The 13373-nt window shown below is 43.0% G+C and overlaps 1 protein-coding gene and 1 long non-coding RNA gene across 5 annotated transcripts in view; one reads left to right on the top strand and one right to left on the bottom strand.

Annotated features, from left to right (window-relative positions):
* Positions 1 to 13373, top strand: part of LOC102547466 (uncharacterized) — a 69318-nt gene that overhangs the window by 32857 nt on the left and 23088 nt on the right. The window lies entirely within an intron of this gene.
* The window catches only part of Itpr1 (inositol 1,4,5-trisphosphate receptor, type 1), a 323105-nt gene continuing 318528 nt past the window's right edge, over positions 8797 to 13373 (bottom strand). For all 4 annotated transcript variants that reach the window (XM_063285577.1, NM_001007235.2, NM_001270597.1 and 1 more), the window contains one exon: positions 8797 to 10155. In XM_063285577.1, the coding sequence (XP_063141647.1) occupies positions 10069 to 10155 (87 nt within the window). In that variant the 3' untranslated portion in view covers positions 8797 to 10068. The remainder of the gene's footprint in view (positions 10156 to 13373) is intronic.

Genomic DNA, 13373 nt, shown 5'->3' with positions numbered 1-13373 from the left:
GTAAGCAAAATTGTTCTTAATGCTTCTTTGATACCGTGACTGGATCCTGTGATGTCAAATGCACGCGGGGTTCAGCCATATTGCTGAAGGGGTGTGCCTAGGACTCACCAGGGACACTTCGTTCATCAAAGATATGAGACCAGCTGGGTCCTGTGGCGTCAAGTTTGTGGTGGAATCATTTGGCATGATGAAAGTGTCTGTGATCTGTTAGGCCAATGCTTTTTGACCAGGGTTCTGAAATAATTAGTACTCTGAGTGGTCAGCCCTGCTTCCTGGTTCTCTTTGTGTCATGCAATTTCTTTATCCAATCTGACTTTTGCTGAAGCTTGAGAATAATTTTATTAGATTTTGAGAGAAATAACAAGGCAAGCAAGTTGTAAACCTCAGCAGCTGCCAGGAGAGATAGAGGTGAGAAAGAGAGAGAGAGAGATAAACATATCTTTTGAGTCAGTGCTCAAGAAAATGGACTGTTTCAGCAGTGTTGGTCAGCCAGTGCCTGCATGGAGAGAGGGTAGTTTTCAAAGAAACTGTGTACCCCCAGAGTGGGTGGGCAGGTATGCTTAGGAGTTTGACCAGTATCCAAAGAAGACATAGAAGAGGGAGAGGGGAAGAAAGGTGACGATTATTGAGTTAGAGCTCAGAAAGGGCTGGCTTAGCCATGATATCTGTCATCAACTGCCTTGGTCTTACTACTTTTAAAAGTGTTAATCCTCACAAATAAAACCACCCAAGGGGATGAAATCTGTAATATTCTCTGTGTCTGTTTCTCTCTCTCCCCCACATGTGTGTGTATACATGTGCATGTGTTCCTAGTTGTCCAATATCAATAATAAACTTGAAAGTCATCGTCTGATTCTAACTCAGGTATATAGAGCTTCCTGGGATCACTTCAGTGGTCTGACTTGTTCATGGACCATGAGAAATCATGGCGTTCCCAGTTGTATCCAGGTCTCTGAGAACTGGAAAACAGATTGTGTGGTTTTCTTCTTCTGTCTGAAACACAGCTCTCCTAGACTCTGCTCAGTCAAATGTGGTAGGCACAATAGTGGTCCCATAAAGAAACCTGCACCCTAATCCTAGAAAGCCGCGAGTATGCCGCCATAGGTGGGGAAAGGGGATTTGCAGATGGAGCCTTGGGATGCAGAGAGTTCCTGCATACTATGTGAAAGAGGTAGGCATATATATGTCATAATATGTAGGTCATAATATGTGAAAGAGGTAGGCAGAAGAGTCATAGCGATACCCTGTGTCAGATACTCAACTGGTGCTGCCTGCCTGTAATTAGGAGCACTCTCCAAATCAAGGACTCTTCTAGAAGCCCGTAAAAGCCAGAGAATGGATTTTCTCCTTGGGTCCTGTAGGAGAGTGTAGACAACCAGGATTGTGAGATAACCTGATGGTGATGATGATGGTGATGGTGATGATGATGATGGTGATGGTGATGATGATGATGATGCTGTTAGGGTTCTATTGCTGTGCAGAGACACCTTGACCAAGGCAACTCTTATTAAAGAAAGCATTTAATTGGGGCCTTGTTTACAGTTTCAGGACACCATGGTAGGGAGCACGATGATGGAACAATAGCTTGATCTGCTGTCCGAGAGAGGTGGGGGAAGAGGGAGGGAAGGAGGGAGAGGGAGAGGGAGAGGGAGAGGGAGAGGGAGAGGGAGAGGGAGAGGGAGAGGGAGAGGGAGAGGGAGAGGGAGAGAGAGAGAGAGAGAGAGAGAGAGAGAGAGAGAGAGAGAGAGAGAAACATAGGGAGGAGCTGGGCCCGGCATGAGCTTTTGAAACCTCAAAAATCACTCCCAGTGACACACTTCCTCCAACAAGACCACACCTCCTAACCCTTCTAATTCTCCTGAACAGTTTCATTCCCCATGACTAAGCATTCAAATACATGAGCCTATGGGGGCCACTCTTACTCAAACCACCACAGCATCTTTGCCTCGATTTTATTTGGTTGTTTGTTCCAGCTACAGGAGGAAATTAACACACAATTCATTTGCAAGGTGATTTTAAAATTGAAACAGGATACAGCTTCTTTCCTTTTGTTTCTTTCCTTCCTCTGGCCCCTCCCTCCCTCCCTCCTTCCCTCCCTCCTTCCCTCCCTCCCTTCCTCCCTCCCTCCTTCTCTCCCTCTCTCCCTTCACTTCACTGTTACCATTGCTATCCCTACAAGACTCTCCAGCAAGCAGCTTGTTGGTTCTTAATTCCTGTCCTCAACTCTGAAGTCGTTAAAAAGTGTGCATACCTAATGTGCTAAAAAGATAAACAGTAGGTCAGGCATGGTGGTGCACTCTGGGAATCTCGGATTTAGGGAGATTGAGATGGGGAAATTCCAAGTGTGGAGCCTGTGCAAGCTACACAGCAAAAACCTCTCCCAAAGGCAAATAAACAGACAAAAATGTGTGTCTCAACCCTAATGTCATCGATGCATCTCAGCAAAGGAGACACAGGCTTCCACTGTCCCAGGCACCATCGCAGCCCTTAACCGTTTGGTGGACATTCCTGTTGTTTTGGTATTGGGCTATATTTACAGTTTGTGTAGAAGGTATTTGTTTCTGTATTTATTCATTTACTTATTTAGGGGCTCATAGAGCCCAGGCTGGGCTGGAACTTGTTATGTGTGTAGCCGAAGATGACCTTGCACTTTTGATCGTGCTCCTGACTCACCTCCACAGTCCTGAGATTATGGCTGTGTGGCACCATGCAATGCTAGGGGTCAGAGTTCCCATCACTGCCATAAAGCACCATGATCAAAAGCATCTTGGGGAGGAAAGGATGTATTTCAGGCTTAGAGTTCTATATTGCAGTCTCTCATCAAAAGAAAACAAGGCAGGAACTTAAGTCTTAACATTGAGAGCATGGAGGGTTGCTGCTGGCTTGATCTTCACAGCCTCTTGGGCTTGCTTTCTTAACAGCACCGAGGACGACACTACAGTGAGGAAGGCTCTCCCACATCAATCACCAACCAAGAAAACGCTCTACAGACTTGCCTACAGGCATTCTGATGGAAACATTTTCTCAGCTAAGATTCCTTCTTCCCATGACCGTAGCTTGTGTCAAGGTGACATAAAACTAGCCAGCATACTGGGCAAACAGTCTGCCCATCATACTATATTCCCAGACTTGCATATAGGTTTTTGTGTAGACATTATTTTTTTCTCTTGGTTAAATTGTCGGAAGTGAGATGAATGATAGGGTGTGTTTACACTTTGGAATCTGAACATTTTTTCAAAATGGTCATACCATTTTTCTACCAACAGTTGTAGGGAGTTCAGTTTAAATAGTAGGATAAAAATACCAAAAATAAATAAATAAATAAATAAAATAAAAGTGAGTTCCATTCCACCTCCAAGTCTGTTTGTTGTTATTAGATTTCTAGGATTAGCAGAAACTCTAAAGCATATGTTTTATTCAGCTGGGGGTTAAATTTGACTCAACCATTTACATAGTTCATAAATAAATGAAACAGTTCTTTAGATGACCCCAGATGGCCCAGATTTTCTTATGCTACCTAAGGTGTACTCTGTCTACAACTAACTCAATGACATGAGCAAGTGGGGTATTCCCTTTAAGGGTCCCTGGAGGAGGTGTCGCGTAGCAGGGCGCATCAGAGATACAGGCGGGTCTGAGTCCTCACACTCATGGACGCTAATCTAAGTCACACCATGTCTTGTCTCTTCTCCAGAAAGAAGAGTGGCGCTTTGTCTGTCTAGGGGGATCAGCTTAGTTTGTGGTTTTGAGTTCTGAAGTGGGAGGTATTCTGAGGAGTAATTGGTGATCTGGTAGCAGCTGCTGGATCCTTAGTTCCGTATGTTTCTCTTTTGGGGGTGACTGGCATATTCCTTTCCTTCAAGAAATCTTCCTCCTTGGACTTGACTCTGAAACGCTAAAGTAGATTAAGGGGAAACTTCCCCACATGCATGGGGCTTCTTCACTCTGGAGGAACTGTGCTCCATCCTGACGCTAAGGAAACAAACTAGTATCACCCTTATTTCTAAAAAAAATGCTTTCAATTTCAGGTTGGGGAAATAGTTCAGTTGGCAAAGTGATTGCCCCATAAATGTGGGGATCTGAGTTTAACCCCGGCTGCTTCTTATAAAAAAAATTGTACTCTCAGCACTGGGGGTGGGGGTAGGGGGGACAGGCAGCTCCCTGGAACTCACTGGATAACATCCTAGCCATCTAGACTAGAGAGATATAAAAAGTAAGAATGTTGGATGACATACAGGACTGGCACCTGAGGATGTCCTCAAACACATATGCATACATGAGCATGCACAGCTTCACACATATGTGCACCTGCTTGATGAATTTTCACACACACACACACACACACACACACACACACACACACACACACACACAACAAGAGCTACAACAAAATTCCCCAGACCTTCCGATTTTCCCATGAGGGTATGCAAGAGAGATTGAAGGCCAGGATCTGAGCTGGGGTAGGCCTAGTTCTCTGTCTATGGTCTAAGAAGGCCGACGGCTGGCTTTGAATATCAGCCCTAGAGTTCTGTTAAGTTAAATCCACGCCATCTTTCTAACATGGATGTCTTTTTGGAGGGTGCTGAAAGGAGGGAGTTTTTTTTGTTTTGCTGTTATCGGACAAGATGGTGGACAAACATAAACGGCTGAGAACTTGTTATTCGAGTGGCCAGGAAGGAAGGGAGGAAGGGAGGGAGCTCTCCTGTTTTCACAGGTTTCCTGTTCTTTGTTCTCTTCCCCTAGTGTAGACCCATTTTTCACTTTCCCCTATGTTGCTGATGCTGAAGGAAGGAGAGCCATGGAGTGTGGAGTGGAGTAAGAGGGAGATGGTGAAAAGAGACAGGAAACTGGATAGAATCAGGATTTAGGATCTAGAGTGGCAAGGTTCATTGAGGGAGTGTAAGCCACTTCCCTAGGCTCCTTGAAACTGTTAAGGGAAGTTCTGGGTCTCCAGTCACATGCAATCTGGTATAGACTTTACATTTAAATGTTAAGTGAAAGACAGTGAGATTGTGGGTGATTCAGACACAAGAGGAACTGTATCATTAACAGGATTGGGAGGTTCGTAAGTTAAGGAAATCCATGATCCCAGACCTTAAATATCTTCAGATATTTTTCAAAAAAATGAATTCAATTTTAAATTCAACAGTGATCCCAAATATGAGAGCGATTATCCGGAAGTTGGGAGCTGCGTGACTAAGTTTTTTTTTTTTAAATGAATTATTCAGTTCAAACTGATAGTTACAACATAGTTAAAATAAAAAGATGACTGGATGTGACCCAAACATGTCATGTGAAGACACAAAGATTTAAGATCCACAGTAACAACAGCAGAGCAGTTTAGTAGGAACAGAAAGTAGCTTGGTTGTGCAATAGCTAGCTGAGATTGTGGGTAGGTGTGAGAAGAAAATGTCAGGCACAGGGAATGGGGAATATGGATGAAGTGTACCAAGCAGACCCTTGGTGTCCGCACAGCATCTCCACACTCATTACCACCTGTGGGAGGAAGTGGAAAGAGCACTCTACTCTTAGAATGGGGAGAATTAAAAATTGAAATGACTAACTTTCTCAGAGTCAAAACATGTAGGTGGTTGAACTAGCACAAAGATTCTCATTGTCAAGAACCATGTTCTTTTTATTCTACCATGTACTCTGTGGAGGTCAGCCAGCCAGCCCTTCAGCCTCCAAGTCAGTGGTTCTCAACCTCTGGGTTATGACCCCTTTGTGGGGGTTGCACAACCCTTTCTCGGGGGTCACCTAAGACTACTGGACAACAAAAATATTTACATTGTGATTCACAACAGCAACAAAATAATAGTTATGAAGTAGCAATGAAATTAATTTTATGGTTGGGGGTCAACCAAAACATGAGAAACTGTATTAAAGGGTCATAGCACCAGAAAGGTTGAGAACCACTGCCATCAGCCTTGTGTGTCCCAGGCATTTTGCCCTGTGTCAAGTCTCCCAGACAGCTTCCATGGAAGGCTTCTGGGGAGACTTCTGAGATCCTGTAAGTGACACATACGTGGAGGGGATGGAGTCCCTTGAAACTATTCAGCAGTGAGTAGGTTACATCCCTGGATTGTGCGGTTGTATGAACTGTGTTGTCTAAAGTTCCATTGAAAGGGCCCAACCCATCTCTCTCCCTCTCTTTTTTTCTGAGGTGATTACAAAAGTGCTGGCGAATTCTTTCCACCAGTGGTTCCTGCACACTGCACGCACTCATGTTGTGGGACTCTTTTTGTTGTTGTTCAGAATTCACCTTAGGGGTTTTCTCAGAGTCTGCCTTCTTGCTCTATGGTGGTTTTTAGCTTTCTTTTTTCTTTCCAGGCTGGGTGGATGATGCAGTTTCATTTCTAGGTGTTAGGATTCTCTTTCACACTGGCTTGTCATGACCTTAAAGTATTGTAGGTTGCCTGCTTGCTATTTTTTTTCCCAGTCATACCACCAGTAATATAGAGACTTGTTTTAGTAAATGAATTCAGAAGTCCAGCATGAAGGGAGTCTGTCTTATAGTGTGAGCTGTGACATATACAGTCCAGTGTTGTTTTTTTAATTCTCCATGTTGGTAGGTTTGGGGTGTTGAGCTGAAGGCTGGCTATGTTTCTGAATTGACCTTAGGATGCTACACATGGCTTCTATTGTTAAGGGTGGAAAGGTATTTGTTATGATCATAATCGTCTTAATTATAATTGCTGTCATAGCTCTCTCCTGTCAGGTAATTGAGGTCTGATAGTCATTCTTAGCTAAAGCCACCCACAAAAACCACACACAGTGCGTTTTACTCAAAACAGTACTTTAACCACCACTTTGTGATGCAAAATCAGTGGAATTTTGGGTACTTTCTGTAAAATTGAAATCTTTATGGGGGTTTTCCGACATCCCGGTTGATTGTTAACAAGTGATCAGTGAACTAGAGTTAAGTGGATTTGGCTAAACACTTGACTTCTGGGACAGGATGGGACAGCACTGAGTACAGTCATCCGGAGGGAGCTGGCTCTCCTTTTGAAAGATGTGGCTAAGTAAGAGGTGTTGTACAAGATCTCTCGGTGTGGAAGGCAGATGTGTTAGGGGCATACCTGTTGCTTATCTTTGCCACAGGGTTTTCAGTCTTGATACCGTATTCACAGTTAGTGCTTTCTAGCCTGTAGCGTCTCTTATGAAAGAGATTTGAAAAGAAAGATCGGTGGGTAGTATTTGCCATGCACGGATAGGAGTGGGGAGGGGATGACTCCTAAAGTAGGCTAGCCCTGTTCTGGAAGGCGGGCAGCAGCTGACTTGGGAAGAGCTAGCTCTGTCTTGCAGAAGTCAGGAGGTGTGTGTTTATTTTGGACCGAGTGCTCAGGAAGTTGCTCTCCCTGTTGAAGGCCCCAGGGCTCACCTTCTAAGGCTTGGTACTGCTCTGTGGTTTGGTAGACTGAGCATGTTGTCTTTTATGTGAGAGACCCTGTCTCATAACCAATCAACCAACAAACCAAACCCCCAAAGCAAAATCTGATTCGGTACGGTGGCAAACATTTAAGCAAATAAAGCCACAAAGACTTTCTTGTACATGGGCACCGAGCTGTCATATCTAACGCTTAGCCTGGAAACGATGCTTCTTCATGGGGGGTAGGGGGAGGTAATTTTGAAGGTGACCTGGATCTCAATCCCTGAAATAGAGGTGCAGAAAAGGTGCCGTGTGGAGGCAGTGGAATCAGGGCCCTCTCAGAGGCCCTGGGAGAGTTACCTGCAGATTCAGTCTTAGCTACACTACACTAGCTTTGGCGTTGACGCCCACATTCCCAGGGTAGGACCTGCTGAGTGTAAGGCGGAGTGACATTCCAGTTTCAATTATTTTCTGCTGAAGCTGGCAAACTGAATGAAGATTTATGACAGGATTCAAATGAGACACGACAAACCTGTAAAAGCTGCCACCTAAACATGTCAATGCCGACGTTTCCAGTGAACTGGATAGGACGTGGAGAGACACAGCATACACTGCCAACCACGCTGTACTGGATAGCTTGAGAGATCAAAGACTAAACCCAGGGCAAAGAGCAGGTCCTTGCTGGCCGCACAGCATTATGGGATTGAGTACAGCCGCCATTTTGGTTTTAGAACAAAAGCACGTGTCTCTCGCAGGCTTTACCTTATGGTGGAAAATTTTAAACTGACTGGAAAATTGATTTAAGTTACCTGATTTATATGGTAAAGTGTCAGTTATGAAACTACCCATTAAGATGGAATTTAATCTTGACCCAGTTCTCTGGGCTGGGTGAGAATTAGTCCTATTAACCAAAGCACAGCAACTAGGCATCAAAAAGAGCCGCCAAAGCCAGCCTTGCTTCAGGAAGGGACGCGTTTTCTATATTTGGGTAGAAGAATGAGCCTAGGACAACACAAACATCATAAAAGGTCTGTGATAGGACCCTGACCATCGGGGGCATGGACCAAAACTAATTTCAATGGTTAGTGACACTTCCTTCCACCTGGGGGATGCCAAGTTAAAGGTCCTCACAGTATACAGCACCCTGGACTTTGTCATGCCAGGTGCCTTTGACAGCCTGGTGCCACCCCAGTCACTGAGGAGAATAAGTTCTGTACTAAGTTCCCTCTGATATCTGTTTTACTGATTTCCCCCTGGAATATAAACGGTTGTTTATTTTCAAAAACCAGGTCAACATTTCATGAATCAATCTGGTAACCAAATCAGTTTTTAAATGTAGTTTAACTCAGTCCCAACGGGGAGAAAAGTCGAACACTGGAATTGCTCTCAAGCCACAAGGAGATGCCAAATGAAAGCCACCAGTCACCGCATAGTATTCTGCGTCATTTATTAAATAATTTCAGGTATGCACTTACAAACTTGACTTGCTTCAGAACTCTGCTTACGGTTCATTTTTTAAACTTTTGTGCAGAGATGGTCTAGTAAAACGAGACCCAGGTACAAAACAAGCAACAGGTAGAAAACACTTCCTGTTATACTTGCACACATCCAGAAAAGAAATCATGTGACAAAGAAATAAAACCCAAACGTGGCTCTCTCAGAACAGCACTGTCAGTGTTGAGCTCTGCACCCTAAGGGGGCAGCTATGCATCCTAAGGGGACAGCTCCTACTTTGCCTTATATGGATGTATATGTGTATATATGCATAATAACTTCTCACCTACTGCATCATGTTGGTTCAGATGAAGAGAATCTAGAAACCATCAGCTAGCTCATTTGACTATAACGTGACATCAAAATTCACCTGGGAGATGACACTGACTGGTCAGCAATATGCTGTTATTCCAAACGTCGTGTAAAAAGTTCCCTTTAAAAAAATTATTTCATCGACTCCTTTCAAGCTAACGTGTGAGCCTCTAACATGGCTCTCTTAAAGAAATACTTTAAATGATTAATTTTGAAGCTTAAAATTACCCTTGAAACTAAAGTTGCTTTGTCTCAAAAATGAATGTTGTTTGAATGGTTCACAGACCTGGAGTTATCACTAGGATACGAGGCACTAATGCCATTAGCAACGAGAAACAGCATCACCATAGGATAATTACAAGGTACAAAATTGCCCAGGGGCCAGAAACTTGCTATTAATATAATTTTGGCAGCAGCATCATCATTTGATATTTAACCATTTATTACATAAGTATTAACAGATCAGCTTCAAAGATGCGCACTCCCTTAAGACACTCAGGAGTTACAGAGTTATGGTGATTGCATAATTTGTATTGCACAGTTTTATAAAAAACATAAATACTGGCTATTCTAGTTTTAAATACAAAATACATGTCATATACTTTTAAATCTATAATCTGGTTCAAGTGCAAATCAGGTACTTTCTGTAGTCCTTCCAAAAAAGGCATTTTTAATATTTTTGGCAGGAGTGACAAGTCACCATGCCAACAGAGCTAATTACAATACGAAAGTCCAAACCTCTGAGAATTGCAATCATATACATACAATACAAAACCGAGTATTTACAAATGTACTAAGCGCACATGTAACCTTAGAGGGCAGATCAGAACCAAGAGCCAGACCCACGCTGACAATAATTTAAAAAGGGTTGAGTACAGTCCCTCCGTCTCATTTGCTTAGGCTGGCTGCTGTGGGTTGACATTCATGTGAGGAGGATGTCCTAGAAGGCCAATTCTTTGTTTCTGCTTCCTTTGTTCTGTCATCTGGAAAGTTAAAAAGTTTCATCATTACACTCAGACACTTCCTGTGCGTCAGGTCACACACTGAACCATAGATTTACCTCTGTGGTTATGGGTTATACTGAAACCCACTTTCTACAAATAGTGTACTGTCACACACACACACACACACACACACACACACACACACACACACACACAGAGAGAGCTTGAACAAGAGCATCTTCCTCTGCAGATGGGGAATTTTCTGGCCTCATCATGCAGGGTGATATTCAGAAGTACTGCTTGCTACTTGTTTCATAGAGAAACAAAAAACAGATGAAGCACCACTTCTAGATCATTTCCAAAAACCATTTCCAAGTGACGTAGAGACTCATTGGAAAATGGCATTTCACTATGACTATGTTATGTCACATTATCTGGGAAAGCCGTGTTTATAGAATCCCTGGGTCTGAGACTTTGTGTCCACGTTCTTCAAGGGGTCTTGGATTTCCCTGCTCAGTGATTCTTTGAGGTCAGAAAAGAAGTTACCTGGCTGTTCTAGGACAGATGAGGGTCCTCACTCCTGCAAGGTGCAGGGTAACTAAAGGTTATATAAACAGCACCCTGGCCACCACTGGATTTTGGGTCACATCAGGATATAACATTTCTCAGTGTGGGTTTCCCTGAGAAAGTATACTCTCAGCCCAGAGTGAGAGGTTGGCTTTCTTCTGGCTACTGGGTTGAGTTCTCACTTTGGGTCTCTAGCTCTCTCCTGGATGTTTTATAACTCAGTTCTCTGCAGTAGGAGTTTTCTCAGCATTCTCAGGACTGCTTCTGAACCTGAGGTTCATGAGGTAACTAAGATAAGAGACTATATGAACACGTTAGATGAAGTCACGTGTAAATAGCATAAGGTTTAGGATAGAATAGTAAAAAACTAAAGACTTTAAAATCAGACAGTCGATGTTAAATGTGATTTAACTTCCGCCACTTCGTGTATTAGTCCATGACATGACGGTACTTCTGTCTGGAGGGTAGGAAGCTGAGGACGAATGTAAATGAGAATGGATGCAGATGTCTAAGCATAGTGTCACATCCAGGGTTCGCACCTGAACTGTTCGTACCGGTCCATACCTACCATAGCTACTCTAGCCCAAGTTGAAAATGGTTATACTTTGCTTTCTCAAAGCAGAGCACTTCACTGTTTAAACCGAGAGATGCTATTTTTACACTCAAATGGAAATGCTTTCTTTATTTATAATTTAGACAAAAGGATGTACAAAGATTGAACACCTCCACTTGGAAGTTTTAAACGAAGGTTTTTGGAAGGAACTGAATGAACATACTCTAGCCAGCCTCCGATGTTTACACTTACAGGTTCAGCTGAGGAAGGAGATGTTCACAGGGCACATGGAATACACTCATGGTTACGCTAACGTGTCAGTCACATGCTCATCTGAATGGCCGACAGTTCAGATGGAGTAGCTCAGGTAGATTAGATAGGTTGCTCACATCAACTGCTGTCTGGACAGGCAATCTTGTGAGGAATCCATTCATATCTTGATAATCTCAAGTATTTAAACAGGTTTAGAAATCTTGGCATACTAACCCTCAATGAAAGGGTACTTTCCTAAAATGAGGCGCTGCTAGGTCCTTGCAGCTCAAAGCTAGACCGTACAGTCTTCTCTGTGATGCTTTCAGTAACTGCCTGTACCAGAGAAAAACTTTTCTGTACTCGGGCCTCCTCTCTGCTCAGTAAGTCACTTACTTTATCTTTGTCTTAAACTCACAACCTGTAAAGCTTTCTGCCTTTTAGCAAGTGAGTCTTTGGCTTCACTTAGAGCCATCAACGGCTCCCTCCCTCATGGTCCTGGTCTTCCTTTCCATTTGTTTCTTTAAAGCTTGTTGGCAAATCATATCTCTCCCTCAGAAACCAATAAGACCCATAGAGCTGTAGGTTAGTGGTGAATTCTTAATGCCTAATCATGTCAAGTACCCAGTACAGACCTATCTGACTTTGATTGTTTCCATAGAATGATCCGTAAATGGTTCAGCACTATAACCACCCAGCAAAAACATTAAAATATAGACAAGGGGGGACCAGGAACAGAATCTGATCTATCAGGCCTGCTGTGGGGGGCCCTAGGAATATGGACTTCTAATGACTTCCCGGGTGTTAGAGTATTGCTGGCTTGTTTTTGAAGAGCTGGGCATGTACATTTTGTACATGTTTTCATGTATCCCTGTTTCCTTTTTCTTCCATGAAGACAGGTCTTGGAGAAGATTCTCTCCAACTGAGAATACAGTAGCACACTATTTGATTGTGTGATCTGAATCAACCTGGGCCTCTTAGACAGGAGGAAGCCATAGCCCTTCCATTGGAGGAATTGGTTTATCAGAAACAACTACAAGGGAGTTAACAAAAAACAAAAGCCATAAAACAGCTAAGGACTAAATCTGACTTAAGAGGAACCAAGGCCAATGGAATTGGACACTTAGCATTACTTTTGTACTGACCCTGCCTGTCTATCCAGACTTTCCACAATAGACCCTATCTGGCTATCTTACCGAAAGGCACTACTCACTACGTGTTCCCATCACCGTGTCAGGAAATAATCTGTCCTAATCTCGTATAGCATACGCACTAGACATCCAAAGCAAAACTGACTACTGATAAAAGTCCCCGTCAGATTTGTACTTAAGTAACTGAGTCATGTAAAACACCCTTGATGTAGGACAGTCAAAGGTTTTAGAATCTCCACTCAGCTGAAGATGTGCAGTTGATGTAGTGTTGTGCTATACCAATGCAGAAACTGCGCTGAATATCTCTGTGCTGCCTTTTGCCTTCTGTTGATATAGCTATAGATATACATATAAATCAGACAGCAGCAACGTCACTAGAACAAGAGACCCAGCATGGGTGATCATGATATGAGTAAAAGCCAGCACAGGGCGGAGGCTTACCGCTTGTGCACAGATATCTTAGTCTCGCTCAAACAGATCTTAATATTCTCTGAAAAACTTCTGGTTACACATGGAAAACATCCTGGTTACTGAGATTTCAAATAGCCAAGTCTAGTAACCAGAATTCCTTCCTATGGTTCTATAGAGTCAGTCAGACCTAAATGAAGAGCCCCAAATGCTTAGAAGTAAAAACAAAACAGTAACCCAAAAACCACAAAAACAAAACATCTGAAACAAGCCCCAAACATAGCATCTGCTAAATATGAAATAATATTATATTATTAATATTATATATT

This window comes from Rattus norvegicus, chromosome 4, assembly GCF_036323735.1.
Source record: "Rattus norvegicus strain BN/NHsdMcwi chromosome 4, GRCr8, whole genome shotgun sequence".
Taxonomy (NCBI): Eukaryota; Metazoa; Chordata; class Mammalia; order Rodentia; family Muridae; genus Rattus; species Rattus norvegicus.
The sequence above is the reverse complement of the archived record's forward strand: the minus strand, read 5'-3'. Positions and strand labels throughout refer to the sequence as shown.